At 54.8% G+C, this 12,228-nt stretch overlaps 1 protein-coding gene across 1 annotated transcript; it reads left to right on the top strand.

Annotated features, from left to right (window-relative positions):
- Positions 1–3,057: 3,057 nt before the first annotated feature.
- LOC102522465 (arachidonate 15-lipoxygenase) lies at positions 3,058–12,228 on the top strand. Its single transcript, XM_032498218.1, has 15 exons — positions 3,058–3,484; positions 3,716–3,777; positions 4,764–4,968; positions 5,216–5,297; positions 5,387–5,509; positions 5,672–5,775; positions 5,975–6,135; positions 6,781–6,924; positions 8,144–8,353; positions 9,661–9,747; positions 9,837–10,006; positions 10,186–10,307; positions 10,870–10,970; positions 11,093–11,260; positions 11,370–12,228. The coding sequence occupies exons 1-15, from the start codon at positions 3,058–3,060 to the stop codon at positions 11,547–11,549; spliced, it is 2,346 nt and encodes a 781-aa protein (XP_032354109.1). The 3' UTR covers positions 11,550–12,228.

Below are 12,228 nucleotides of genomic sequence, written 5' to 3'. Positions count from 1 at the left end.
ACATAATCTGGAAAAGAAAGACATTGGTAAAGTATATCTCGTCGTAATGAACAACGTCTGCTCTGTTGAAGACACTGTCAAGAGATGAAAAGACACTCTTACATCCTGAGACCTCACTTGTTAGAAGAAAATAATTGCAAATCACATATTTCATAAAGGACTTATCTAGAATATATAATGCTCAAAACAACGAGAAAACAAGCAACGCAAAAATTGGGGAAAATTTGAACAGATGTTTCCCAAGAAAGATATACAAGTACCAAATAAGGACATGCAGAGATGCTCGTTAGAATTAGTCATTAGCGAAATGTAAATTCAAGCCACAATGGCATACATCTATACAACTATCAGGATGCCCTGCAGCCTCAAGAAACCCTCATCTCCCCTAAGCTGTACTGGTGAGGATGCACAGCAACTGGAACTCTCCTCCATTGCTAATGAGAGGCGGAATCTACAAAGGGAAAATGACCAGACTTGTATAAAGTAATAAAACTCTGACCTACAACTTCTGCAGCAACCAGTCCAGAAAGTCAAACCACAACTCTGGAGCAATTGGCCCCAAACAGTCAGAACTTGGTCAATAACTGCCAGCTTCTCTAATTTTGCCCGTGCTTCCAATTTAGGACCAACCAGAGAAAGACATACGTGCTCCATTAACCAATCGCACGGGAGGCCCCGCTTCGAGTTAGCTCGCCTGCAGTCGTCCCATGCCAACAGCCCTTTTTCCATTGTAAAGATTATCAACTACCCACCTGCCTTTGAGTCTCTGCCAACTGTATGTGATGGTGGCTGACTCCCTTGATAGAGTAAGCTCTGAATACATAGCCTCTGTTCTCATTGGGGGGGGGGGGGTCCTTCAGTTATTTCCCCACTGGTGGGAATGCAAAATGGTACAACCATGATGGAAAGCTGGAAGTTTCTTACACACTTGCCGTATGAGATCCAGGTCCAGCCATCTCACTCCCAGGTGTTTACCCAAGAGAAATCAACATACTTATGTTCACACAGCAGCCTATGTGCAAATCTTTATAGAAGTTTGCTCCATAATCCCCCAAATAAAACAACCTAATGTCCTTCAACTGGACAGTGGAATCCTATCTCAGCAGAAGGAACAGTGGAGGATGATCAGTTTCAAGCACCTCTTACACACTTCCCAAAAACTCCACTCTCTTAAGGAAGGGAGTGTCTACAGAGGCTGCTGAACACCAGATGTTGAGGTCTTCCACCCACAATTATTTCACTAGAGAATTTCTTAGTGACTCTAAGTTCACCTAATAGTGTAGACAAAACTTACTGTTGTAACATCCAATTCCAGATTGTACATTCATTCCCCGAAAACTCTAAGACTTTCAGGACCTAGCTTCAGAAGTCATACAGCATCACTTCTGCCATATTCTATTGGTTACAAAGACCAATCCTGATATATTTTGGGAGGAGACTATGCAAGGGCATGAATATCATGAGGTGTGGCTCACTGGGGCCCATTCTGAAGGCGGGCTACCACTGCATGGCCTCTGGCCTGCAACCATTGATATTCCTCCCACATGCAAAATGCACTCATCCCCTCTTGAGGCACTCCAAGGTCTAATTCCACTATAGAATCAGCTTGAAGTCCAGAATTTCATCATCTAAATGAGGTCCAGGTATAAGTGAGATTTCTCAGGCACATTTCCCTAAGTTCGGCTTCTCCAGTGAAGTTCTTCTGAAGACCTTTGAAGTAAGGAGAAAGTCATCAGGCCCCCAGTGACTGCTGGGGGCAGAGGAACTGGGTGACTTGGGGACAAGAGGCATGGAGATACCACGAGTGAACCCCACTATGTGCCCTTTGAACATTGAACCACGTGAATGTACTCCTCAATAAAAAAACAAACAAGAAACTAAGCATTGCAGACATATTTCGACCGACTTCATTTATTTTACCAGCTTATATATACTACTCTGTCCCATGGTGGTACTAGAGTTCATTTTACTTTTCCCTTAGGATTTACACTGCCTGGGAGTTATCTGTTTGCCTTTGACTCCCCCAAGGGAAGGACTTATTTATAAGGGATCTTTCAGTTCAGTGGGTTTCAGCAAACACTCCTGACACCCAAAAGCCCTCATACTGTGCTGAATACAGGGGAAACAAAAGTGAGTAGGTGGTGCTGGGAACGCAGTCCCTGTCTAGGAGGAGCTCACCTTAGCGGGGGATCCAGACATACAAACAGATGTCTGTGCGGCAGTGCTCAGTGTGCCATAACAGAGGTGCACACAGCGTGACAGCAGCAGAGGGGAAAGCTGGTCAGCTCTAGTGGGGGTAGTGGGGAGGGGTGGAATTGCCAGGAAAGACTTCTCTGAAAAACTGGCTCTAGCGAGGGATGAGAAGCCTGGACAGAATTTTCCAGGATCAAGGAATGCAAGCAAGTATGGGAAAGATAGGGCTCCAGCCCAAAGTGGAGAGACCAGAGATGAGGATGGGGTGCAGTGGGACGAGATGGGAGGAGGCAGGACAGGTGGGCAAGGGCTTTGAATGCCCAGAAGTTTGAACTTTTATCCTGCAGGCAAGAGGAGGCAGAGGTTTTTAAGCCAGAAAGGAATGAGCCCCTGAGTCTGGCACAAGGCAGGCAGGCAGGCAAGTGTCCCCAGTAGGTCAAATGAGTTTCGTGGCTGAAATGTACCTTTCTCAACGCTGCTGCAGACTAGGTCTCCCTGCCCTGTGTGTGTGTTTCGATGGAGGGGGCTGCCAGCCACACACCATCTCACTGTCTGTCCGCTGAGCCGATTCCTTCTTCCTACATGTTTTCTGCCCAAATCGTCATCTGCTTCCCCTGCCATCCTCCTCCCAAGACACTGGTTTGCACCCCCTGGCCCTGCCACGGCCCCACCTTCTTGGGCTGAGGGCTGCGCTCCGGGCTGCACGGAGCTGGGGGCCCCGGAGCGTGGCCAGGCGGGGCTGGTTGGAGACCTGCCACCCACACCCCCAACCTCCGCAAGGCTTCCGAGGGGCGGGGTCTCAGGCCCGGTTACTTGGCGCGTCCACCCTCCTCCCCCTCACAGCCGGCGAGCCCTCCGCGCAAGATGGGTCTCTACCGCGTCCGCGTGTCCACCGGGTCCTCGCTCTGCGCCGGCTCCAAAAACTGGGTGCAGCTCTGGCTGGTCGGCCGGCACGGGGAGGCGGCGCTCGGGTCGTGCCTGTGGCCGGCGCGGGGCCAGGTGAGCGGGCCGGGGCCGGGCGGGGCGGGCTGCGCTCCCGGCCCCCCGGCCGGCAGAGCCCGGGAAGGGCCGCGCCCCACCGGCCGCCGGCTCCGCGCGGGGCTCGGGGCGCGCTCGGAGGCCGCAGGGGAAGGCGCTGCAGGGCGGGAAGCGGCGCATCAGCGCGCGATGATGCTCCCGCCGCCCGGCCTCCCGGGAACGGAGCGGACACGCTTGTGCGCCCGCCGTTCCACAGAACCCCGTCTGTTCTTGAAAGTCAGCGAGCTGCTAGCGGGCTCGTTTCCTCTTCTCAGTAAGTGCTGTTTCAGGTCTTCTCCACGGAGCTAGATCTCCGCCCTGCGGGTTTTACCACCGGGACGAGATGGGGAAGGGTGGCGGGGAGCGAGCGGGGAGAAGCCAAGTGGGGAGAGAACTCTCAATTTCCCGACCCCCTCCCCTCTCCCATCACATCTACCTGGAATTGGCCTCTGGCTCCTGTTCCTTTTTTTCTCCGCTGACCCCCACATTCCCATCGCCTGTCCAGCTCTGTCCAAGACCCCCAGATCCGACGTGTGTCCCACCGACGCTTCGAAGGACCAGGCTCAAGTGAGGTCCTCCCCTCTTCCCGCCTCCCAGACCCAGCCTCTTGTCTCCACCTCTCTTCCACTTCGTCTAACCAAGAATCAAGCGCTGTCAAGTCCATCTCTTACGACATCTCTGGCATCCGTGCCCTGACGTGGGTCCCACACTGACCACCAATGTCCTCTTCAACCGACATCACCTTCACCCTCTTCACTCACCTCGCCGCTTGCGCTCCTGCCCTTCCAAGTCCTTCTGCAGTCAGAGCGGCTTCTTCCCAGTAGATTCCCACCTTTTAAAATAGTCCCCCCACCCCGCCCCACCCTCCTGCTGAAAACGTGTGAATGGCTCCCGCTTGTTCTCAGCACCAATCTAAAGCTCTTAGCTTAGCTTTCCAGCCTTCACGATCTGGTCCTGCTCAGCTTCCCACACCTCGGGTTCAGAGCCCCGCTCCAGAGCTGCTCGCCTGGCCTTGGTTCCTGCTCTCCTCTCTTCCTCTCCCTGGCCTGCCTTTCCCCCCGACCTCTTCCTCTCTCTCACCCTCCCTGGCCAAGCCCTTTCTGCTCGGGCTATGCCCCTTAGTGGGATTTCTCCGGGAAGCCTGCCCCAGGCACAGTCGGGGCTCTTCCTGCGCTCAGCCTTGCTGACGGGGTAGGGGCACGTCGGGCTCTCAGCCGAAACGGCCTGCTCACCAGCGTGTCTCCCGGCTCACATGCGCCCAGGGCACGGTTGCCCGCCAGCGCTCAGCACACTCAGGGACTACGGGGAGGAAAAAGCGCAGGAAGGAGTGCTCCTCTGCATCTGCCATCCCCCGCCTCGCCTCACCCGGGACTGAGGAACGGGACAACCCAGAATGGGGCCCTGGAGCCACCTGCTCCGTGTGCGCAGCTTTCTCTTTCTGACTGCTTTTGCGCCGCTTTCCCAAAGGCCCAGGGCAAAGGGCGTCCAGGGCTCAGTCTGAGGACCCCTTCCGGAGAGCCCCATCTTGCTGACCCCCCTTTTGTCGCCTGCAGGAGAGGGAATTCAAGGTGGACGTGCCGGAGTACCTGGGGCCGCTGCTGTTCGTGAAGCTGCGCAAAAGGCACCTCCTTCAGAGTGACGCGTGGTTCTGCAACTGGATCTCCGTGCAGGGACCAGGGACCAGTGGGGACGAGTTCACATTCCCATGCTACCGCTGGGTGGTGGGCGACGACATCCTGAGCCTGCCCGAGGGCACTGGTGAGCGTGGGCGTGGGGGTTGTGAGAGGCCTCGGGGTGGGGGGGGGGCACAAGAGAAGCTGGGGTCTGGGGAGCAGAGAAGAGGGCTTGCGGGCAGTTAGAGGCGCGATGCGGGAGCTGGCGCAGAGCCGGTGGAGGAGAGGGGAGCGCAGTGATGCCCAAGGGCGGGCTGAGGGACCCTCGGCAGGGACAGGGGAGGGGCTCTTAGGAGGAGCCTCATGGCCGGTGCCCTTCTCCTCATTTCTAGGCCGCACGGTGGTCGATGACCCTCAAGGCCTGTTCAAGAAACACAGGGAGGCGGAGCTGGCAGAGAGAAGGAAGCAGTACCGGTCAGCGGCACTCCCGCCCCGTGACTCCCGACCCCGCAGGGAGCGGCTTCCCTTCGCCAGGACCAAGCCTGGTTTCATTTCTGCCGCAGGTGGGGTAACTGGAAGGAAGGGTTGATTCTGGGTATCGCCGGGGCCAAACTACGTGACCTCCCCGTAGATGAACGATTTCTGGAGGACAAAAGAATTGACTTTGAGGCTTCGCTGGCCAAGGGGTAAGGATGAGGAGGGCTGGGTGACAGGGAGGTGTCCCGGTCCGGTGGAGGCCAGTGAGTTTCTGGACTTCACAGGGCTGGGCCAGCCCGGGTGGATGCCTGCGGTTGCGAGGCTTGATTCTGAGACTAACTCTCTTACTCTTTGCCTATCCTTCCCTGAAGGCTGGCAGACCTAGCTATCAAAGACTCTTTAAATGTTCTGGCTAGCTGGAACAGTCTGGATGACTTCAACAGGATTTTCTGGTGTGGCCAGAGCAAGCTGGCTGGTCAGTACCCCTACCCAGTATTTCCCCAGGACTTTTACCCCCGGATCCCACCCAGTCTAGAGAACCAGGGTTGGGAGACCAGAAGCCTGGGCCCCTCTGGTAGGCTGGGGTCATGTGGGGATGGTTTGGGTGGTTTGGTGGGGGTGGGGAGGACCAGGAGGTCGGTTCCCACAGCGAGCCCTGCCACTGCCATCCCCAGAGCGGGTGCGGGACTCCTGGAAGGAGGACGCTTTATTTGGGTACCAGTTTCTCAACGGCACCAACCCCATGTTGCTGAGGCGCTCTGTGCGCCTTCCTGCCCGCCTCGAGTTCCCTCCAGGGATGGAGGAGCTGCAGGCCCAGCTGCAGAAGGAGCTCCAGGTATGGACATAAGAGCCCGAAGGAGCTCACACAGTGAAATGGGGGTGGGATCAGCATTTGTGCTGCTGCGGGGTCCACTGGGGGCCCAGCCTGCTGCCAGATGGCAAGAAGGGGTTCTCCAGCAGAAATCCTGAGGGGGTGGGAAACTCCATGACCTTCCTCCGCAAATGAGAACAGTGTGCTGTGGAGCAAGAGTGTGTGATGGGGGACAGAGACAAAGCCAAAATGAAGAGCTGGAACTGCGCCTTGGTGCCAGGGATTTACGGAGGGTGCAGAGTAAGAGAATCAGGGCCAGGGATGGGGCTGTTAATGGGGAGTTGGCATGGAACCATGGAGAGAGAAAGCTCATGGCATTTAGGGAGAGACTGACTTGAGTTTGAATCCTGGCTGCACTGTTTACAAGCGGTGTGACTTCAGGCAAGATACCTATCCTCTCTGATCATCTGTTTCCTCTTTTATAAAACCGGGGCTAATTCAAGTGCGTCTAAGAATTATATGAGGCAATAAGGACATGACCCACTACCTGGTATGAAGTAGGTGATCGAGACAAGTTAGTTGTCTTCTTTCACATCATCCTTCGGTGAATCAGGGTGGGAAGAAGATGCCTTACGCTGATAGCAGCCCTTGCCCTCTGCCCCCACGCAGGGAGGCACACTGTTTGAAGCTGACTTCTCGCTGCTGGATGGGATCAAGGCCAACGTCATCCTGTGTAGCCAGCAGTACCTGGCCGCCCCTCTGGTTATGCTCAGACTGCAGTCTGACGGGAAGCTCTTGCCCATGGTCATCCAGGTGAGAGGACCTAGCTTTTCTGCTCCCCAGCGGCTGAGCCTCTCTGCTCAGCCCCCGACCCCGGTTCTCTGAGTACCCACCTTCATGCCTTGGGGGTGGCATTGAAGGAGGAAATGGGAAATGGAGGAGAGCTGCAGTCTAGCTGAGGAGACAGACCAGACCGGGTGGACACATCTGAATAGGCTCCAGTGTCAAGGAAATCCACGAGGATGCAGACAGCCTGGGAGGCATCACTGGAGGTGGGATGGGCTGGAGCCTTTCGTTACAGTCAGGGCTTTAGATCTTCCAGCAGGAGGAAAGGGCAGGACCCCCCTCCCCCGGGGAAAAATAGGCTGGGCAGAGAGGCTGAGGTGCAACTGAGTGCGCAGGAGTCAGGAGATGCCCCGGGGACACATGGGCTGGCACGATGGGGAAACAGGTGAGGGGAGAGGGTTGAGACCGTGGTGGGCTGTGGATGCCAAGCTCAGAACTATGAACGTGGGACACGGGTGAAGGCTATTGTGAAAGCTGCTCTTGGCACATTCGGGCCAGTGTGTTTAGGATGGATTGTGGCAGGGAGATGTTAGAGACGGAGAGGACAAGCTAGAGCAATCATCCACAGCGGTGATGGGCTTAGAAATGTGGGAAACGGCTGTTGGGAAGGGAGGAAAGATGGAAGGGAGTGCAGAGGTAAACTCAACTGGCCTGGATTCCAGCAGAGAGGGAAAGGAGGGGTGAGGCAAGGCACCTGCCAAAACAGGACAAATAAAGAGGAAAAGATGCTCACGCAGGCTTTTGTCTAAACCAACTTTGAGGTGATGGGGAAACATTCAAATTGTAACATCGAACTAATGACTAGTGGAGAACTGGAGACTTAGTGGAGTAGAGGTGGGTTTGGAAGATGGGAGAGAGGCTGAGATTTCTGAGGAGTGTGGGATGAAGGAAGCAGAGGGTTTGAATCTTGTCCACCCTGAAGGACTGAAAGGGGAAGTGGGGCCGGGAAGGCAGTGGGAGAGCAGTTTCCACAGAAAGCTGAGGGTGGAGCCTCCTGCCCAGTCTTAATGGCTGGGTGGGCGGGGATCGGAGAGGAAGGAACAGCTGCTTGAGGGGAGCAGCAGCAGGCAGAAGCGGAGGCTAGCAACTTTGAAGGAAGAAGGCAGAGTTGAAACAGGCAAGGGAGGGGAGTCTGTTGCGCACCTGGCCCTCGTCCCCCTTCTTCGCACTCTTGTCCCTGTTCCAGCTCGAGCTGCCACGCAAGGGATCCCCCCCTCCACCGCTTTTCCTGCCCACGGATCCCCCGATGGCCTGGCTCCTGGCCAAATGCTGGGTCCGCAGCTCTGACTTCCAGCTTCACGAGCTGCATTCTCATCTCCTGAGGGGACACTTGATGGCTGAAGTCATCGCCGTGGCCACCATGAGGTGCCTTCCATCCATACATCCCATCTTCAAGGTGACACCTCGTCCTGTCTCTCCTGCCTGCCCTGCTCTGCCCCACTGCGCCGTCCCACCTCTGGAGGCATCTTCTCTCTGGAATCGCAGGGTTTGGGGAGAATCGCTAATGAGAGACCAAGGAGCAAGGGAGTGAGAGCTTGCCCTCTATTTTTACTAGGGCGCTAGCCCTTTCCAAGGAGGTAAAAACGATGCATTGGCAGGGTGGTTGTGGTGGGAGGGCGAGGAGGTGGGGATGAGAAGTCTTGCTCTTTTTATGTTAAAACACGGATCTACATACGACACATAAACAATACACACAAATGACTGAGGATTCCGTCCAACAAGAGGGGACGATGCAAATAATAGAAAAGATTTTTCCAGCCGGGTTTGAAGACTTCTCAAGTAGTAACACATGGGCCGCTCAGAGGGGCTCCGGTTAACGGCAGGAGCCTGGTTCATGACAATTAGAACAGCGTGGTCGTCCTTTAGCACTTTTCTTGGGTGCCTCCTTTGGGGCAAATGACCATTCTAGATGCCAGTCCTAAGCAAGACAGGGAAGTTCCTGGTCTTTGGGGATTTTCGTTTCCATTATAGGGCAACAGACAATAAAGACAGTATTGTAACAGATCAGCTGGGAGAAGTAGAGCAGTTAGGTGGGGAGTCAGCGCAGGGTGATGTGATGGCGAGTTTAGACTGGGTGTTCGGGAAAGGCTTCTTTGAGGAGGTGACACAGAGAATGAAATTACACGGAGCCAGCCATGAGATGATCAAGGGGCACATTGCTCTAGGCAGAGGGAACAGCTTGTGCCAAGGTCCTGAGGTAGGAACAAGGTTGGTGTGTTTCAAGGACAGAAAGATAGCTAGTAGCACGGACAAAGGAAGAGGCGAGGAGGTGAAGTTCCAAAGGTCGCAGATTAGACCATGGTTGCGGGGCAGGGCACAAAAATCTTCTCACTTTTATGTATAAAGCACATATATACATAGTGTACTTAACAGCTATATAGTGTATGTATAGCATTAAAATTGCACGGTTCGGGGTGGTGGCGAGAATAGGACAAAGACCTTAAAAGGCTCTTTAGCGGAGTGAGCATGAAAAAAACGGTGGCAAAACACTGAGCTAGACCTTGAACAGTCTTACGTGAAGTGGAGAACGATTCCTTTCAATTATCAAAGAGCATTAAGTCAGTAGTGTCGAGGGGCCACTGGACTTCAGTGTCTGCTTTTGCTGAGAGACCTGGGACCTTGCCTGCTTTGCAGCCCTTCTCTCCTGCGGGGACGGACCCCCGCTGTCTTCTGATCCTGCCCTTCCCTGTTCCTCCCCTCTAGCTCCTCATCCCCCACCTGCGATACACCATGGAAATCAACATCCGGGCCAGGACTGGGCTGGTCTCTGACTTTGGAGTTTTCGACCAGGTATGAGGAGAGAAAGGGGGATCCTGGAGTTCACACTCCCTCTGCGTGTGGCAGGTGGATTTGTCTGAGCCACTGGCCTTGCTCCTCAGGTGGTGAGCACAGGTGGGGGCGGCCACGTGGAGCTGCTCAAGCGAGCGGGAGCCTTTCTAACGTACAGCTCGTTCTGTCCCCCGGATGACCTGGCTGACCGAGGCCTCCTGGGCGTCAAGTCTTGTTTCTACGCCCAAGATGCCCTGGGGCTCTGGGAAATCATCTCTCGGTGAGGCGGGGGCGGGGAAGACAGGGCTGGGGTGGGGTGGGGATGGAGGCTGGGAGAACAGGAGGTCTGTGTGCCAGTTTGGGGGTGGTGGGCCCCGGCCTGGCTGTGCCCACAAGGAGCAGAGGGCGGGCGGGCCCCTGTCAACCTCAGCTCTCTCGCCCTGGCCACTGCGCTGGCAGCTACGTGGAGGGAATTGTGAGTCTCCACTATGAGACGGACGAGTCTGTGAAAGAGGACCTTGAGCTGCAGACCTGGTGTCGGGAGATCACTGAGGTTGGGCTGCTGGGGGCCCAGGACCGAGGTGAGATGAGCCCGGAGATCTCCCACACGAGAGATTCCTCCTGGGAACTCCCAGAATCCTCTCTACTTCTATGGAAACATTCAGAAGCATTTCCAACCCCTACAAAAACACCGAAAGCCTTCCCAAATTTCTTTTGCTCTCAACTAGTGACAGGTCCCCATCCTGTACACGGATGTAGTGGGACCAGTGGTTGGGTATAAACGTTTAACAACTGGCTCTCTAGGGGGAAATATGCCCTAATTTGTAGCCTTTGCCCATTTCCATGGTGTAAATATTCCCACTGAGGCTTCCAAGGGGATGTCAGCCAGCCTGCTAAATAGCTGCACATTTGCCATCATTGGCTTTTGTGAGCCTGTATGAGCCACATCAGGACCCCGTGGGTGGGACCCACTCAGCAGAGCTCCCCTCTGCCTCCACCCCAATCCCTGCTCACGGCACTTCCCACAATAGTTACCAAGAGTCCTTGGCATCCTTCTCGCATCTCTTGTTCTCCCCCTCGGTCCCTCTGAGCTCTGCCTCCATCCCTGGCCTCATAGCTTCTAACTCTCCCTCCCCACTGCAGGGTTTCCCGTCTCCTTACAGTCCAAGCACCAGCTTTGCCACTTCGTGACTATGTGCATCTTCACCTGCACTGGCCAGCACTCCTCCATTCACCTGGGCCAGGTGCTTATCACGGGGAGCAGCCGGGCATTTTCGCCTGGAGTAGGGAGGGGCGCTGTGGGAAGGTGGGCTGCGGGGTTTTCGTGCTTAGCAGACACTGACGTTAGCTATCCGCCCCTCCGTAGCTGGACTGGTACGCTTGGGTCCCTAACGCGCCCTGCACGATGCGGCTGCCCCCGCCAACCACCAAGGATGTGACACTGGAGGTGGTGATGGCAACACTGCCCAACTTTCATCAGGCTTCTCTCCAGATGTCCATCACTTGGCAACTGGGCAGACGCCAGCCCATTATGGTGAGAGCCTGGTGCCCGGGTCGCAGGAAAGCGGGTGGATGCAGGAAAGTGTGGCACCCTAAAATAAGCGTCAGTCCAGCTCTTAGCTGCCTTTTCCCCTCCATTCCAGGTGGCTCTGGGTCAGCATGAGGAGGAGTATTTTTCAGGCCCTGAGCCCAAGGCTGTGCTGAAGAAGTTTAGGGAGGAGCTGGCTGCCCTGGATAAGGACATTGAGATCCGGAACGCAAAGCTGGACTTGCCCTATGAATACCTGCGGCCCAGCCTGGTGGAAAACAGTGTGGCCATATGAGCGCCCCCAGCCTTTGGCTGCTTCAGTCCCCTTCCAGCCAAGCCACACCCACCGCTTAGTGCTGTCAGTCTTGCCCGCCCCGAGCCCCGTCCTCTTCCCAACTCCCACCCTCAAAGAGTCACCTTTTCAGTGTCTATGCCTAGTGAGATCACACTTAAGTCTGGACGCCCCACCTAGGGACCCCCGTCCTCATTTCTTCCTCCCCCTCCCCTTTCTCCTTCATCTTTCAGATCTCCCACAAGGCAGATAACAGCCCCATTGATACAAAGGGTTTCAAGAATAGAATAGGGTAATAACACAGTTTATTCTACAGGAATCAGATAGGATTTTGAACCTAAATTGAGCTTAATGTCAAGAAAAAGATATTTGAGACTAATGAAAGAAAAGAATCTAGTCCAAACGATCCTAAAGCAAACACTGGCAAAAGAGTATACCACACATCTTTCTAATCCGGTAGGATTTCCCACATGTCCTGAAACCAGACACAGCACAAAGCCAACCATTAACACAGCAGTTCTCAAGATTTTCATTTCATGGCCGACTTACAAAATGATCCGTGGAAGTAAATAACTCCCAGCTGGAGGAACTTGGCTTCGGGGTTTTGCCGGCGGGATCCGTATCTATAACCCTTTTGCTGTTCACCTTTTGCTCCAAATTAAAATAATCCACTGGAAAAATA

Source organism: Camelus ferus, chromosome 16 (genome assembly GCF_009834535.1).
Source record: "Camelus ferus isolate YT-003-E chromosome 16, BCGSAC_Cfer_1.0, whole genome shotgun sequence".
In the NCBI taxonomy this organism is placed as follows: domain Eukaryota; kingdom Metazoa; phylum Chordata; class Mammalia; order Artiodactyla; family Camelidae; genus Camelus; species Camelus ferus.
The sequence above is the reverse complement of the archived record's forward strand: the minus strand, read 5'-3'. Positions and strand labels throughout refer to the sequence as shown.